The sequence below is a fragment of the Mirounga angustirostris genome, unplaced genomic scaffold (assembly GCF_029215605.1).
Source record: "Mirounga angustirostris isolate CCGP_5_RB_7025 unplaced genomic scaffold, mMirAng1.0.hap1 SCAF_7, whole genome shotgun sequence".
NCBI lineage: Eukaryota > Metazoa > Chordata > Mammalia > Carnivora > Phocidae > Mirounga > Mirounga angustirostris.
In genome coordinates, this window is record NW_026991715.1 from 7,445,080 (window position 1) to 7,457,565 (window position 12,486).

A 12,486-nucleotide genomic window follows, 5' to 3' on the forward strand; every position below is an offset into this window, starting at 1 on the left:
GTGTAAGGTGGTATCTCAGTGTGATTTGGATTTGGATTTCCCTGATGGCTAATGATGATGAACATTTTTTCATGTGTCTGTTAGCCATTAGTATGTCTTCTTCAGAGAAGCGTCTTTTCATGTTTTCTGCCCATTTTTTGACTTGATTCTTTGTTTTTTGGGTGTTGAGTTTGAGAAGTTCTTTATAGATTTTGGATACCAGCCCTTTATCTGTAGTGTCACTTGCAAATATCTTCTCCCATTCTGTGGGTTGCCTCTTTGTTTTGTTGACTGTTTCCTTTGCTGTGCAGAAGCTTTTTATCTTGATGAAGTCCCAGAAGTTCATTTTTGCTTTTGTTTCACTAGCTTTTGGAGCTGTATCTTGAAAGAAGTTGCTGTGGCTGATGTCAAAGAGGTTACTGCCTACGTTCTCCTCTAGGATTTGCATGGATTCCTCTCTCACATTGAGGTCTTTCATCCACTTTGAGTTTATCTTTGTGAATGGTGTTAGAGAATGGTTGAGTTTCATTCTTCTGCATGTGGCTGTCCAATTTTCCCAGCACCATTTATTGAAGAGACTTTCTTTTTTCCATTGCATGTTTTTTCCTGCTTTGTCGAAGATTACTTGACCATAGAGTTGAGGGTCCATAGCTGGGCTCTCTATTCTGTTCCATTGGTCTGTATGTCTGTTTTTGTGCCAGTACCATGCTGTCTTGGTGATCACAGCTTTGTAATATAGCTTGAAATCGGGCAACGTGATGCCCCCAAGTTTGTTTTTCTTTTTCAACATCTCCTTGGCGATTCGGGGTCTTTTCTGATTCCATACAAATTTTAGGATTGTTTGTTCCAGCACTTTGAAAAATCTCATTGGAATTTTGATTGGGATGGCATTGAAGGTATAGATTGCTCTGGGTAGCATAGACATTTTAACAATGTTTATTATTCCAATCCATGAGCATGGAATATTTTTCCATCTTTTTGTATCTTCTTCAATTTCTTTCATGAGTGTTTTGTAGTTCCTAGAGTATAGATCCTTTACCTCTTTGGTTAGGTTTATCCTGAGGTATCTTATGGTTTTTGGTGCTATTGTAAATGGAATCGTTTCTTTAATTTCTCTTTCAACAGTTGCGTTGTTAGTGTATAAGAAAGCAACTGATTTCTGTGCATTGATTTTGTATCCTGCCATATTACTGAATTGCTGTATGAGTTCTAGTAATTTGGGGGTGGAGTCTTTTGGGTTTTCCACATAAAGTATCATGTCTGTGAAAAGAGAGAGTTTGACTTCTTCTTTGCCAATTTGAATACCTTTTATTTCTTTTTGTTGTCTGATTGCTGTTGCTAGGACTTCTAGTACTATGTTGAACAACAGTGGTGAGAGTGGGCACCCTTGGCGTGTTCCTGATCTTAAGGGAAAGGCTCTCAGCTTTTCCCCATTGAGGATGATATTTGCTGTGGGTTTTTCATAGATTTTATGAGCTTGAGGAATGTTCCCTTTATCCCTATACTCTGAAGAGTTTTAATCAGGAAAGGATGTTGTATTTTGTCAAATGCTTTTTCTGCATCCATTGAGAGGACCATATGATTCTTCTCCCTCCTCTTATTAATGTGTTCTATCACATTGATTGATTTGCAAATGTTGAACCACCCTTGCATCCCGGGGATAAATCCCACTTGGTCGTGGTGGATGATCCTTTTAATGTATTGTTGGATCCTATTAGCTAGGATTTTGTTGAGAATTTTGGAATCCATATTCATCAGGGATATCGGTCTGAAATTCTCCTTTTTGATGGGGTCTTTGCCTGGTTTGAGGATTAAGGTAATGCTGGCCTCATAGAATGAGTTTGGAAGTTTTCCTTCTGTTTCTATTTTTTGAAACAGCTTCAGTAGAATAGGTATTATTTCTTCTTTGAATGTTTGGTAGAATTCCCCAGGGAATCCATCAGGGCCTGCGCTCTTGTTTTTTGGAAGGTTTTGGATCACTGCTTCAATCTCGTTACTGGTTATTGGTCTATTCAGGTTGTCAATTTCTTCCTGTTTCAGTCTTGGCAGCTTATAGGTTTCCAGGAAGGCCTCCATTTCATCCAGATTGCTCAGTTTATTGGCATATAGTTGTTGATAATGATTTCTAATGGTTGTTTCTATTTCCTTGGTGTTGGTCGTGATCTCTCTCCTTTCATTCATAATTTTATTAATTTGGGTCCTTTCTCTCTTCTTTTGGATAAGTCTGGCCAGTGGTTTATCAATCTTATTAATTCTTTCAAAGAACCAACTTCTAGTTTCATTGATCTGATCTACTGTGTTTCTGGTTTCTAATTCATTGATTTCTGCTCTAATTTTAATTATTTCTCTTCTAATGCATGGCTTAGGCATCGTTTGTTGCTTTTTCTCTAGTTCTTTAAGGTGTAGAGTTAGTTGGTGAATTCGGGATTTTTCTATTTTTTTGAGTGAGGCTTGGATGGCTATGTATTTCCCCCTTAGGACCGCCTTTGCAGTACCCCATAGGTTTTGGACCGATGTGTTTTAGTTCTCATTGATTTCCATGAATTGTTTAAGTTCTTCTTTGATTTCTTGGTTGACCCAAACATTCTTGAGCAGAGTGGTCTTTAGCTTCCAAGTGTTTGAATTTCTGCCAAATTTTTTCTTGTGATTGAGTTCCAGTTTTAGAGCATTGTGGTCTGAGAATATGCAGGGAATAATCTCAACCTTTTGGTATCGGTTGAGATCTGATTTGTGACCCAGTATATGGTCTGTTCTGGAGAAAGTTCCATGTGCGCTCAAGAAGAATGAGTATTCTGTTGTTTTAGGGTGGAATGTTCTGTAAATATCTATGAGGTCCCTCTGGTCCAATATATCATTCAAAGCTCTTGTTTCCTTGTTGATTTTCTGCTTAGATGATCTATCCATTGTTGAGAGTGGAGTATTGAGGTCCCCTACAATTAACGTATTGTTTTCAATATGACTCTTTATTTTGGTTAATAGTTGGCTTATGTAGATGGCTGCTCCCAGGTTGGGGGCATAGATATTTACAATTGTTAGATCTTCTTGTTGAATAGACCCTTTAAGTAGGATATAGTGTCCTTCTGTGTCTCTAATTACAGACTTTAGTTTAAAATCTAATTTGTCTGATATAAGAATTGCTACCCCAGCTTTCTTTTGAGGTCCATTGGCATGGAAGATGGATCTCCATCCCTTCACTTTCAGTCTGGATGTATCTTTAGGTTCAAAATGAGTCTCTTATAGACAGCATATGGATGGGTCCTGTCTTTTTATCCAATCTGCAACCCTGTGCTATTTTATGGGAGCATTTAGGCCATTCACGTTGAGAGTGATTATTGAAAGATATGAATTAATTGTCATCATGTTGCTTGTGAAGACGTTGTTTTTATAGATTGTCCCTGTAAATTTCTGTTGTAGATCACTCTTGGGGTCTTTCTCCTTTTATAGAACCCCCCTTAATATTTCTTGCAGGGCCGGCTTAGTGGTCACATATTCTTTCAACTTCTGCCGGTCGTGGAAGCTCTGCATCTCTCCATCCATTCTAAATGAAAGCCTTGCCGGATAAAGTATTCTTGGCTGCATGTTCTTCTCATTTAGTACCCTGAATATGTCTTGCCAGCCCTTTCTGGCTTGCCAGGTCTCTGTGGATAGGTCTGACGTTATTCTGATGTTCCTCCCTCTGTACATAAGGAATCTCTTCCCCCTAAGTGCCCTTAAGATGGTTTCCTTGGTTCTAAGATTTGCAAGTTTTACTATTACATGCCGGGGTGTTGCCCTGTTTTCCTTGATCTTAGGAGGGGTCCTCTCTGCCTCTAGGACTCGAATGTTTGTTTCATTCCCCAGATTAGGGAAGTTCTCAGCTACAATTTGCTCAAAAACATCTTCTAGCCCTTTCTCTCTCCACTCCCTCTGGGATTCCAATGATTCTGACATTGGAACGCCTCATGGTGTCACTTATTTCTCTGATTCTATTTTCATGGATTCTGAGTTGTTTTCCCTGGCCTCATCTTTTCCCTTTTTATCTATTATACTGTCTTCCAGATCACTTATTCTGTCTTCTGTCTCAGTTACCCTAGCTGTTAGATTATCTAGATTGGATTGGATCTCATTGATAGCATTTTTAAGTTCTGCCAATTCCCCTTTTATTTCTGCCCTTAGAGACTCAATGTTGCCATTAATTGATTTCTCCATCCTAGCCATTGTCTTCACAATTGCTAGGCTGAATTCCATCTCCAACATCTTGGTTATATCTGCATCCATTTGTAAATCTGCAGCATAAGTCATAATCTCTGAGTCTTTTCTGTTTTGGGGGCTCCTCCTCCTAGTCATTCTGTTGATGGGTGTTTGAGGGAATGTATAGAGTCCAAATTATTGACCAGAACCCAAGCCAGATGCACCTGTTTTCTTGGGACCTTAGGGTTGCTGGCCTCTTGTTTTCCCAGCCTGTCTTCTGCGGGTGGGGCCTGCCGCGCTGTTACTCAGGCAACCCTGTTTGGGTGGAGTTGCCCTGCCCCCCTGTGGTGGGGGATGGGCTCAGTGGGAATCAGTCTGTGGGGCTTTTGTTCTCTGGCGCCTTTTCCTGGCGGCTTTCCGCATCTCTTCCATGAGTCAGAGCAGAAGAGACGGTTTCCAACCCTCTGCCTCAGAGCAGAGAGACCGCAGTCTGTTCTTCAGTGAGCTCTCCAGGCCACACCGTCTCCGTTTCTGTCCGCGCTGCTATAAACTGCAGCGTCCTGGGTTGTGCGCCCCTCCGCAGCGCTCCCAGTCCTGCCTCCATTTCGGGGCACGTCTCTGCCCTTTGTGCTTCTAAAACCGCCAGCCGCTCCCAATTTGCGCGCACGCGACTCCGCCTCTTGGGGTTTCCACCCCCGGGGGTTGCAGTTCACCAGCGGGACCCCAGCGCACTGGTTTCCGTCTGGGAGGCTGCAGTTCATGTGCGCGGACCGTCACTCCAGGTTTCTGTCTGGGAGGCTGCGGTTCGGGTGCGCGCGACCCTGCCGCACTGGTTTTCCACCCCGGGGGCTGCCCTAAAGTCCTTTCCCAACGCTACCAGTCTGTGAGTCTGTGCCCCCATCCCCAGCATGCGAGGCTGTCACTCACGGGCAGTGTAGGATCCCCACGTCCAGGCACCCTCCCGCCGCCTGTTTATCCTCCAATATCTGCCCGCAGAATCACAGCTCCCTGCTTCATACCTCGAAACCAACCGCCTGCGATATTCTGTTTGTAGAGAACCAGATCTTCTTACATCTCAGGCTGATTTCGTGGGTGCTCAGAGTGGTCTGGTAGATATCCAGCTCAATTCTGGGGACCAGTTGAAATAGGGTCCCCTACTCCTCCGCCATCTTTCCCCCCTCCCTAAAATTTTTCTATTATTACTTTAAATCTGGGAGAAAGGCAACCATTGGAGAGTCACCGCTTCCCCTCTCTTTCTCCTCAGTAGGAAGCAAACCCCATACCCCAGGATATCATGTGCTCTCTTTAATTCCCATCATGCAATTTTTTAAATGTTTATTTGTATTTTCTTTTCTGAGAATTACTGCTGATATTTTTACTCTTCTTTCTTATTGATTTATGGGTGTTCTTTATATCTTTTGGAAGATATATATGAAGATAAAGGAATCCCTTTCTAGTATGTATTATGTAATATATTGTAAATTCTTATTATAATAATGTATGTTTAAATATTTTGTTTATTTTTATGTCTTATTTAATGAGATTGCTCCTACTCTGAAGTCATAAATACATTATTACTTTCTTCTGACAATGTTAAGTTTTCTCTACTTAGTTCTTTAGTCTGCTAGGAATTTATTTTTGTGTGTGGTATAAGGTAGGAATCTAATTTTATTTTTTTCAAAACAGGTGAAAAATTTTTTCCAAACCATTTATTGAATAGCCTTTTTTCACCTCAGATTTTACACTGTATTATTTAAATTGGACTGTAAATTTTCACACACATATGGGTCTGATTCTGGACTTACTCTGTCAATTTGCTTATTGTTTCATCAATACTAGACTATTTTTTGATTACTGACAAGTCAGTTTCCCTTTTTCTTTGAACACTGTGTTACTTTTTAAATATTACTTTGGCTATTTATTTCAGCAAATATTTATTAAGCACGTAAAACAAACTGGGGATGCATGTTGGTTTTCACTTTATCAATTCCATAGCACATCCTGTTGAGCATCATTTCAACATTGTATTTATGTATTTATTTAGACGATGTAGGTGTCTCACAGAATACAACTCAAGAGGCACGAAGTGTATACCATCAAACTCTTTCTATTCTAGATGTTTTCAATCTGATTTTTATGATTCTTTCCACTGAGGCTAATAATGTTACTTTTTTTGTTTCATTCCAGAGATTATATCTATAGATATAAATTTACACACACATTTCTTTTTTACATACACAAATGTAAAATTTAGTATTAAATAATATTACATAATATATTTTTTCTATTTTTAAAAAATTATTTTCAGTTAGCCAACATATAGTACATCATTAGTTTTTGATGTAGTGTTCAACAATTCATTAGTTGTGTATAACATCCAATGCTCATCACATATGCCCTCCTTGATACCCATCACCGAGCTACCTCATCCTCCCACTTCCCTCCTTTCTGAAACCCTCAGTTTGTTTCCCGGAGTCCATAGTCTCTCATGGTTTGTCTCCCTCTCTGATTTCTCCCCCTTTGGATTTCCCTCCCTTCCCCTATGGACCTCCATGCTATTCCTTATGTTCCACATATGAGTGAAACTATATGATAACTGTGTTTCTCTGCTTGACTTATTTCACTTAGCATAATCTCCGGTTCCATCCATGTCGATGCAAATGGTGGGTGTTCATCCTTTCTGATGGCTGAGAAATATTCCATTGTGTATATGGACCACATCTTCTTTATCCATTCATCTGTTGAAGGGCATCTCGGCTCTTTCCACAGTTTGGCTATTGTGGACATTGCTGCTATGAACATTGGGGTGCATGTGCCCCTTCAGATCACTACCTTTGTATCTTTGGGGTAAATACCTAGTAGTGCAATTGCTGGGTCATAGGATAGCTATTTTTTTAACTTTTGGAGGCACCTCCATACTGTTTTCCAGAGTAGCTGTACCAGCTTGCATTCTCATCAACAGTGGAATAGTGTTCCCCTTTCTCCACAACCTCTCCAACATTTGTTGTTTCTTGCCTTGTCAATTTTTGCCATTCTAACTGGTGTGAGGTGGTATCTCAATGTGGTTTTCATTTGAATTTCCCTGATGGCTAATGATGTTGAACATTTTTTCATGTGTCTGTTAGCCATTTGTCTGTCTTCTTTGGAGAAGTGTCTGTTCATATCTTCCACCCATTTCTTCACTTGATTATTTGTTTTTTGAGTGTTGAGTTTGAGAAGTTTTTTATAGATCTCGGATATCAGCCCTTTATCTGTAGTGTCATTTGCAAATATCTTCTCCCATTCTGTGGGTTGCCTCTTTGTTTTGTTGACTGTTTCCTTTGCTGTGCAGAAGCTTTTTATCTTGATGAAGTCCCAAAAGTTCATTTTTGCTTTTGTTTCACTAGCCTTTGGAGATGTATCTTGAAAGAAGTTGCTGTGACTGATGTCAAAGAGGTTACTGCCTTATGTTCTCCTGTAGGATTTTGATGGATTCCTGTCTCACATTGAGGTCTTTCATCCATTTTGAGTTTATCTTTGTGTATGGTGTAAGAGAATGGTCCAGTTTCATTCTTCTGCATGTGGTTGTACAATTTTCCCAGCTCCATTTATTTTTTTTTTTTAAGATTTTATTTATTTATTTGAGAGAGAGAATGAGACAGAGAGAGAGAGCACGAGATGGGGGAGGGTCAGAGAGAGAAGCAGACTCCCTGCCGAGCAGGGAGCCCGATGCGGGACTCGATCCAGGGACTCCAGGATCATGACCTGAGCCGAAGGCAGTCGCTTAACCAACTGAGCCGCCCAGGCGCCCCATTCCCAGCACCATTTATTGAAAAGACTTTCTTTTTTCCATTGGATGTTCTTCCCTGCTTTGTTGAAGATTAGTTGACCATAGAGTTGAGGATCTCATTTCTGGGTTTTCCATTCTATTCCATTGATCTATGTGTCTGTTTTTCTGCCAATAACATACTGTCTTGATGACTACAGCTTTGTAATATTACTTCACTTTAAAAAAATAAAATAACTTTCCCACATTCCTTATAGAAAATGTGTATAATACAAAGAAATTGGGGGGCACCTGGGTGGCTCAGTCATTAAGCGTCTGCCTTCAGCTCAGGTCATGGTCCCAGGGTCCTGGGATCAAGCCCCGCATCGGGCTCCCTGCTCAGTGGGAAGCCTCTTCTCCCCCTGTTTCTGTTCCCTCTCTTGCTGTGTCACTCTCTGTCAAATAAATAAAATCTTAAAAAAAAATACAAAGAAGTTGGGGGAGATAACCCTTAATCCCATCCAGAAGGAACCACATTGATAATATTTGGGCAGAATTTTCTCTGAGTCTTTAGAAATATTTTAAAATACTGAGCAGATACATTTTTTTCGGTATCTATTAAATTGTCTTGTGCTTGCCACAGTATTTGCTTATATTTTTCATTGTTTTGGGCATTTGGGTTGCCCTCAGTTTCTCATTTACAAAGCTTTTTAGGAAATATTTTTAGCTTTTATATGTGAAAAAAATAAACCTCTCTGTGTGTTTCCCCACTTGTGAAATGAGAATAATGATGAATCTTTCAGGGCAGTTATGACGATTAAATGTGAGGACGTGGAGTGTTCATTGTAATGCATGGCACATAAGAAATGCTCAATTACTATCAGCTTTGTCACTTCTAAGCTACTAGACATTACTTATGTTGTCACCTGCAATTTTTACTATCACCTTATATGATGAGATTGTTATTCTTACCCAGGATAAGAAAACTGAGGTTCAAAATTTTTGCATAAATGACCAGTGCACAAAGTTGGCACATGTCTTTGTTACTTTTGTACTTTTTCCTGAAAAGACAAATCCTTGAGTGAGGTTTGCCTTTACAGGAGAAGCAACTATGAGGGCTAGAGAACAGCCCAATTCCTAGCAGAGGCAGAAGCAATGCCCACTTCAGCAATAAAGAGCTTAAAATTTGCTTCTCAGCTACGTGAAGAAAGTCCTAGGAATTAAAACATCTGCACCCCAATGGTTATAGCAGCAATGTTGGACAGTAGTCAAACTATAGAAAGAGCCTAGATGAACAGATGAACGGATAAAGAAGAGGTGGTGTATGTGTGTTTATGTTTATATAAGAATATTACTCAGCCATCAAAAAGAATGAAATCTTACCATTTGCAATGATGTGGATGGAACTAAAGGGTATTATCCTAAGTGAAGTAGTCAGAGGAAGGCAAATATCATAAGATTTCACTCATATGTGGAATTTAAGAAACAAAACAGATGACCATGAGGAAAGGAAGGAAAATAAAATAAGATTAAATAAGAGAGGGAGAAAAACCATAAGAGACTCTTAACTACAGGAACAAACTGAAGACTGCTGGAGGGGAGGTGGGTGAGGGAATGGGGTAACTGGATGATGGGCATTACAGAGGGCACTTGATGTAATGAGCACTGGGTGTTATATGCGACTGATGAATCACTATACTCTACCTCTGAAACAAAAAAAAAAAAGAGAAACTAAAAGAGTTTATTCTAAACCAAGTAACATTTAAAGAGGACAACACATTGGGCAAAGTTTTAATGTCCTCAGTATTGTGGCACTAAGCATACATCTCCTGCTTCCAGATCCCAACCCTTTGTCTGGCACATCCCTCTGTAGGAGCAATGGTCTGGGTGGGAAACCAGACTCTCATCTCCCACTTCATCCTCCTGGGCCTTTTCACCCACTCGCCACTGCATCTCTTCTTCTTTTCCATCATCATGGTCATGTTCCTGGTGGCCCTTTCTGGCAACGGGCTCATGATCCTCCTCATCAACATCGACTCCCGCCTGCACAGCCCCATGTACTTCTTCCTCAGCTGGCTGTCACTCATGGACCTCATGCTCATCTCCACCATTGTGCCACGGATGGCCACTGACTTCCTCCTAGGCCATGGCTCCATCTCCTTCACAGGCTGTGGGCTCCAGATCCTCTTCTTCCTCACCCTCCTGGGGGATGAATGCTTCCTGCTGGCCTTTATGGCCTATGACCGCTATGTGGCCATCAGCAACCCATTGAGCTACTCAGTGGTCATGAGCCGCCGTGTCTGCTGGCTCATGGTGGCAGGGTCCTGGCTCCTTGGCCTGGTGGATGGACTGATCCAGGCCATTTTCACCCTTCGCTTCCCTTACTGTGGCTCTCAGGAGATCGACCACTTCTTCTGTGATGTCCCTGCCATACTGAAGTTGGCCTGTGCTGACACCTCCCTCTATGAGACCATGATCTATGTCTGTTGCATCTTAATGCTGCTCCTGCCCTTCTCTGTCATCTCCGCCTCCTACCTGTGGATCCTGGTAGCTGTGCTCCACATGCATTCTGCTGAAGGTCGTCAGAAAGCCTTTGCTACCTGCTCCTCTCACATGGCAGTGGTTTCTCTCTTTTATGGGGCTGCCATGATCACCTACATGCGGCCTCAGGCCTACCACTCCTCCAAGCAGGACAAGGTGGTCTCAGCCTTCTATACAATGATCACCCCTATGCTCAACCCACTCATCTACAGCCTGAGGAACCAGGAAGTGGCTGGGGCTCTCAGAAAACTCCTGGGGAGGTGTCCCTGTGGTGGGCGGGCAGGTCTAGGTTGACATTGGCACCTGTGGATGTGGGTTCTGGGGTCTGGGAACTTGAATTAGCTTCTGTAGTTTGACTGGAAGAGAAACAGATGTGCCATACTGAAAATAAGTCATTCCTTGACCAGAGTTCATGAGATTAACACATTAATTCAATCAAGAATGTTCATGCTGAGTATGGATAGTGTAGAAGGAAGGCTGCACCAATGGGGTTAAAAGAATAGGACACACAGAGCATATGTCCCACAGAGTTAGCAGGTGACAGGTTTCAGCTGTTTACCTCTGCAGGAATTGCCAACAACTGAGGAAAACACCTTGCTCAAGTTGTGCTTCTCCTATGACTAGTTGGTACAGGATATAAAGGCTTGGTTACCTTCCCTCAGTTTGACCCTGAATGTCCATCCCAGCTCCAGGACTCCCTGTAATATCTGAAGCATTACAGACTACATATCCCTGTATCCAATTTTGCTTCCTTATCTCCCTTCTGTACCATGAATTCAATCCTTACAGCACTCTTTAATAAACCTTCCAACATGTAAAACTTGTCTCAGTCTGCTTCCAGGAAACCTAACCTGTGACACATGGAAATGAATGATGGTAAGTTAAAGTCATGTTTGCTAGATATGTTCATGTACATGTGGTCAAAATAAAATGTGGACACAGAAAACTTTGTTGCTTGGTGGTATCAGAGGGAAGTCAGAAAGTTTCCTGAAGACACATAAGACAAGTTTAATGCAGGGGTGGCAAATGCAAATACCAACACTTCCAGACAGGGAGTGTCAATGAGGAAAGCCATCTGGTGGGCCACTTGGCCGCACTGCTGCACAAAGTCTGGTTGAGCTTTGAGTCAGGAAAAGATAAAGTGCAAGTTTGATAGAAGCTGGAAGTTCACCCATGGATGGGCCTTACAAGTTGACCCAGAAGCAGCATTAAACAGCGGGCAGGACAAAGAAGAGAGGAAGGTATGCAGAGCAGAATGCCAGCCAGCCACAGAAGGGCTCTGACATGTTTCCAACCTCTCCATGAGGTCCAGTAAGATGACTCTCAGATCCCCATCTCTTGTCCTGAATTCAAAGAAAGCCCTAGGAAACCTCCTTGGAGTTCTATGCCCCAAGAGAATCTTTTGCTCCTGTTATTCTGTCCTTTATTTCCACCCTGACCCAGTGGAAAATACTGAGAAGTGAACATAACTGAACAGAAGGACATCTCGTTGTTGAAGGTATGTTGTTCTCAAGCTCTCCTGTAGCTGCACAGCACTGGCTCAGTTCTGGGGTGAGGGCGTCCTAAGCTCTTTAACAGGAGGAAACCTGGGAAAAGTTAGATGGGACCTAACAAAGACCTTTCCACTGCCTTTTCCTTCCCTGTGTTTCCACTCAAGAAAGCAAATAACAAAATAACAAGATGAAATCTTGGTAGAATCACTAATTGTCAGCACTTTGTTTAAATGAAAGACCTGAACTGTGATTATAATCTGAACAGCCTACATTTGAGAGAAACAAATATTACGGATATGACCTTTTTTTTTGTTTTAATTTTAATTCAAGTTGGTTAACATAGTGTTATATTAGTTTCAAGTATAAAATATAGTGCCTCAACACTTCCATACATCGTTCTGTGTTCATCATAAGTGCACTTCTTAATCCCTCTCACCTATTTAACCTATCCACCCCACCTCTCTTCTCGTACCCATCATTTGTTCTCTACAATTAAGAGTCTGTTTCTTGATTTTTTTCCCTTGGCTCATTTTTGTTTCTTAAATTCCACATATGAAT

At 41.4% G+C, this 12,486-nt stretch overlaps 1 protein-coding gene across 1 annotated transcript; it reads left to right on the forward strand.

The window, feature by feature from the left end:
* The first annotated feature begins 8,258 nt into the window (after positions 1–8,258).
* LOC123853932 (olfactory receptor 2V1-like) lies at positions 8,259–10,729 on the forward strand. The gene has a single exon (XM_045888803.2). The coding sequence runs from the start codon at positions 9,773–9,775 to the stop codon at positions 10,727–10,729; it is 957 nt and encodes a 318-aa protein (XP_045744759.2). The 5' UTR covers positions 8,259–9,772.
* Positions 10,730–12,486: the final 1,757 nt, after the last annotated feature.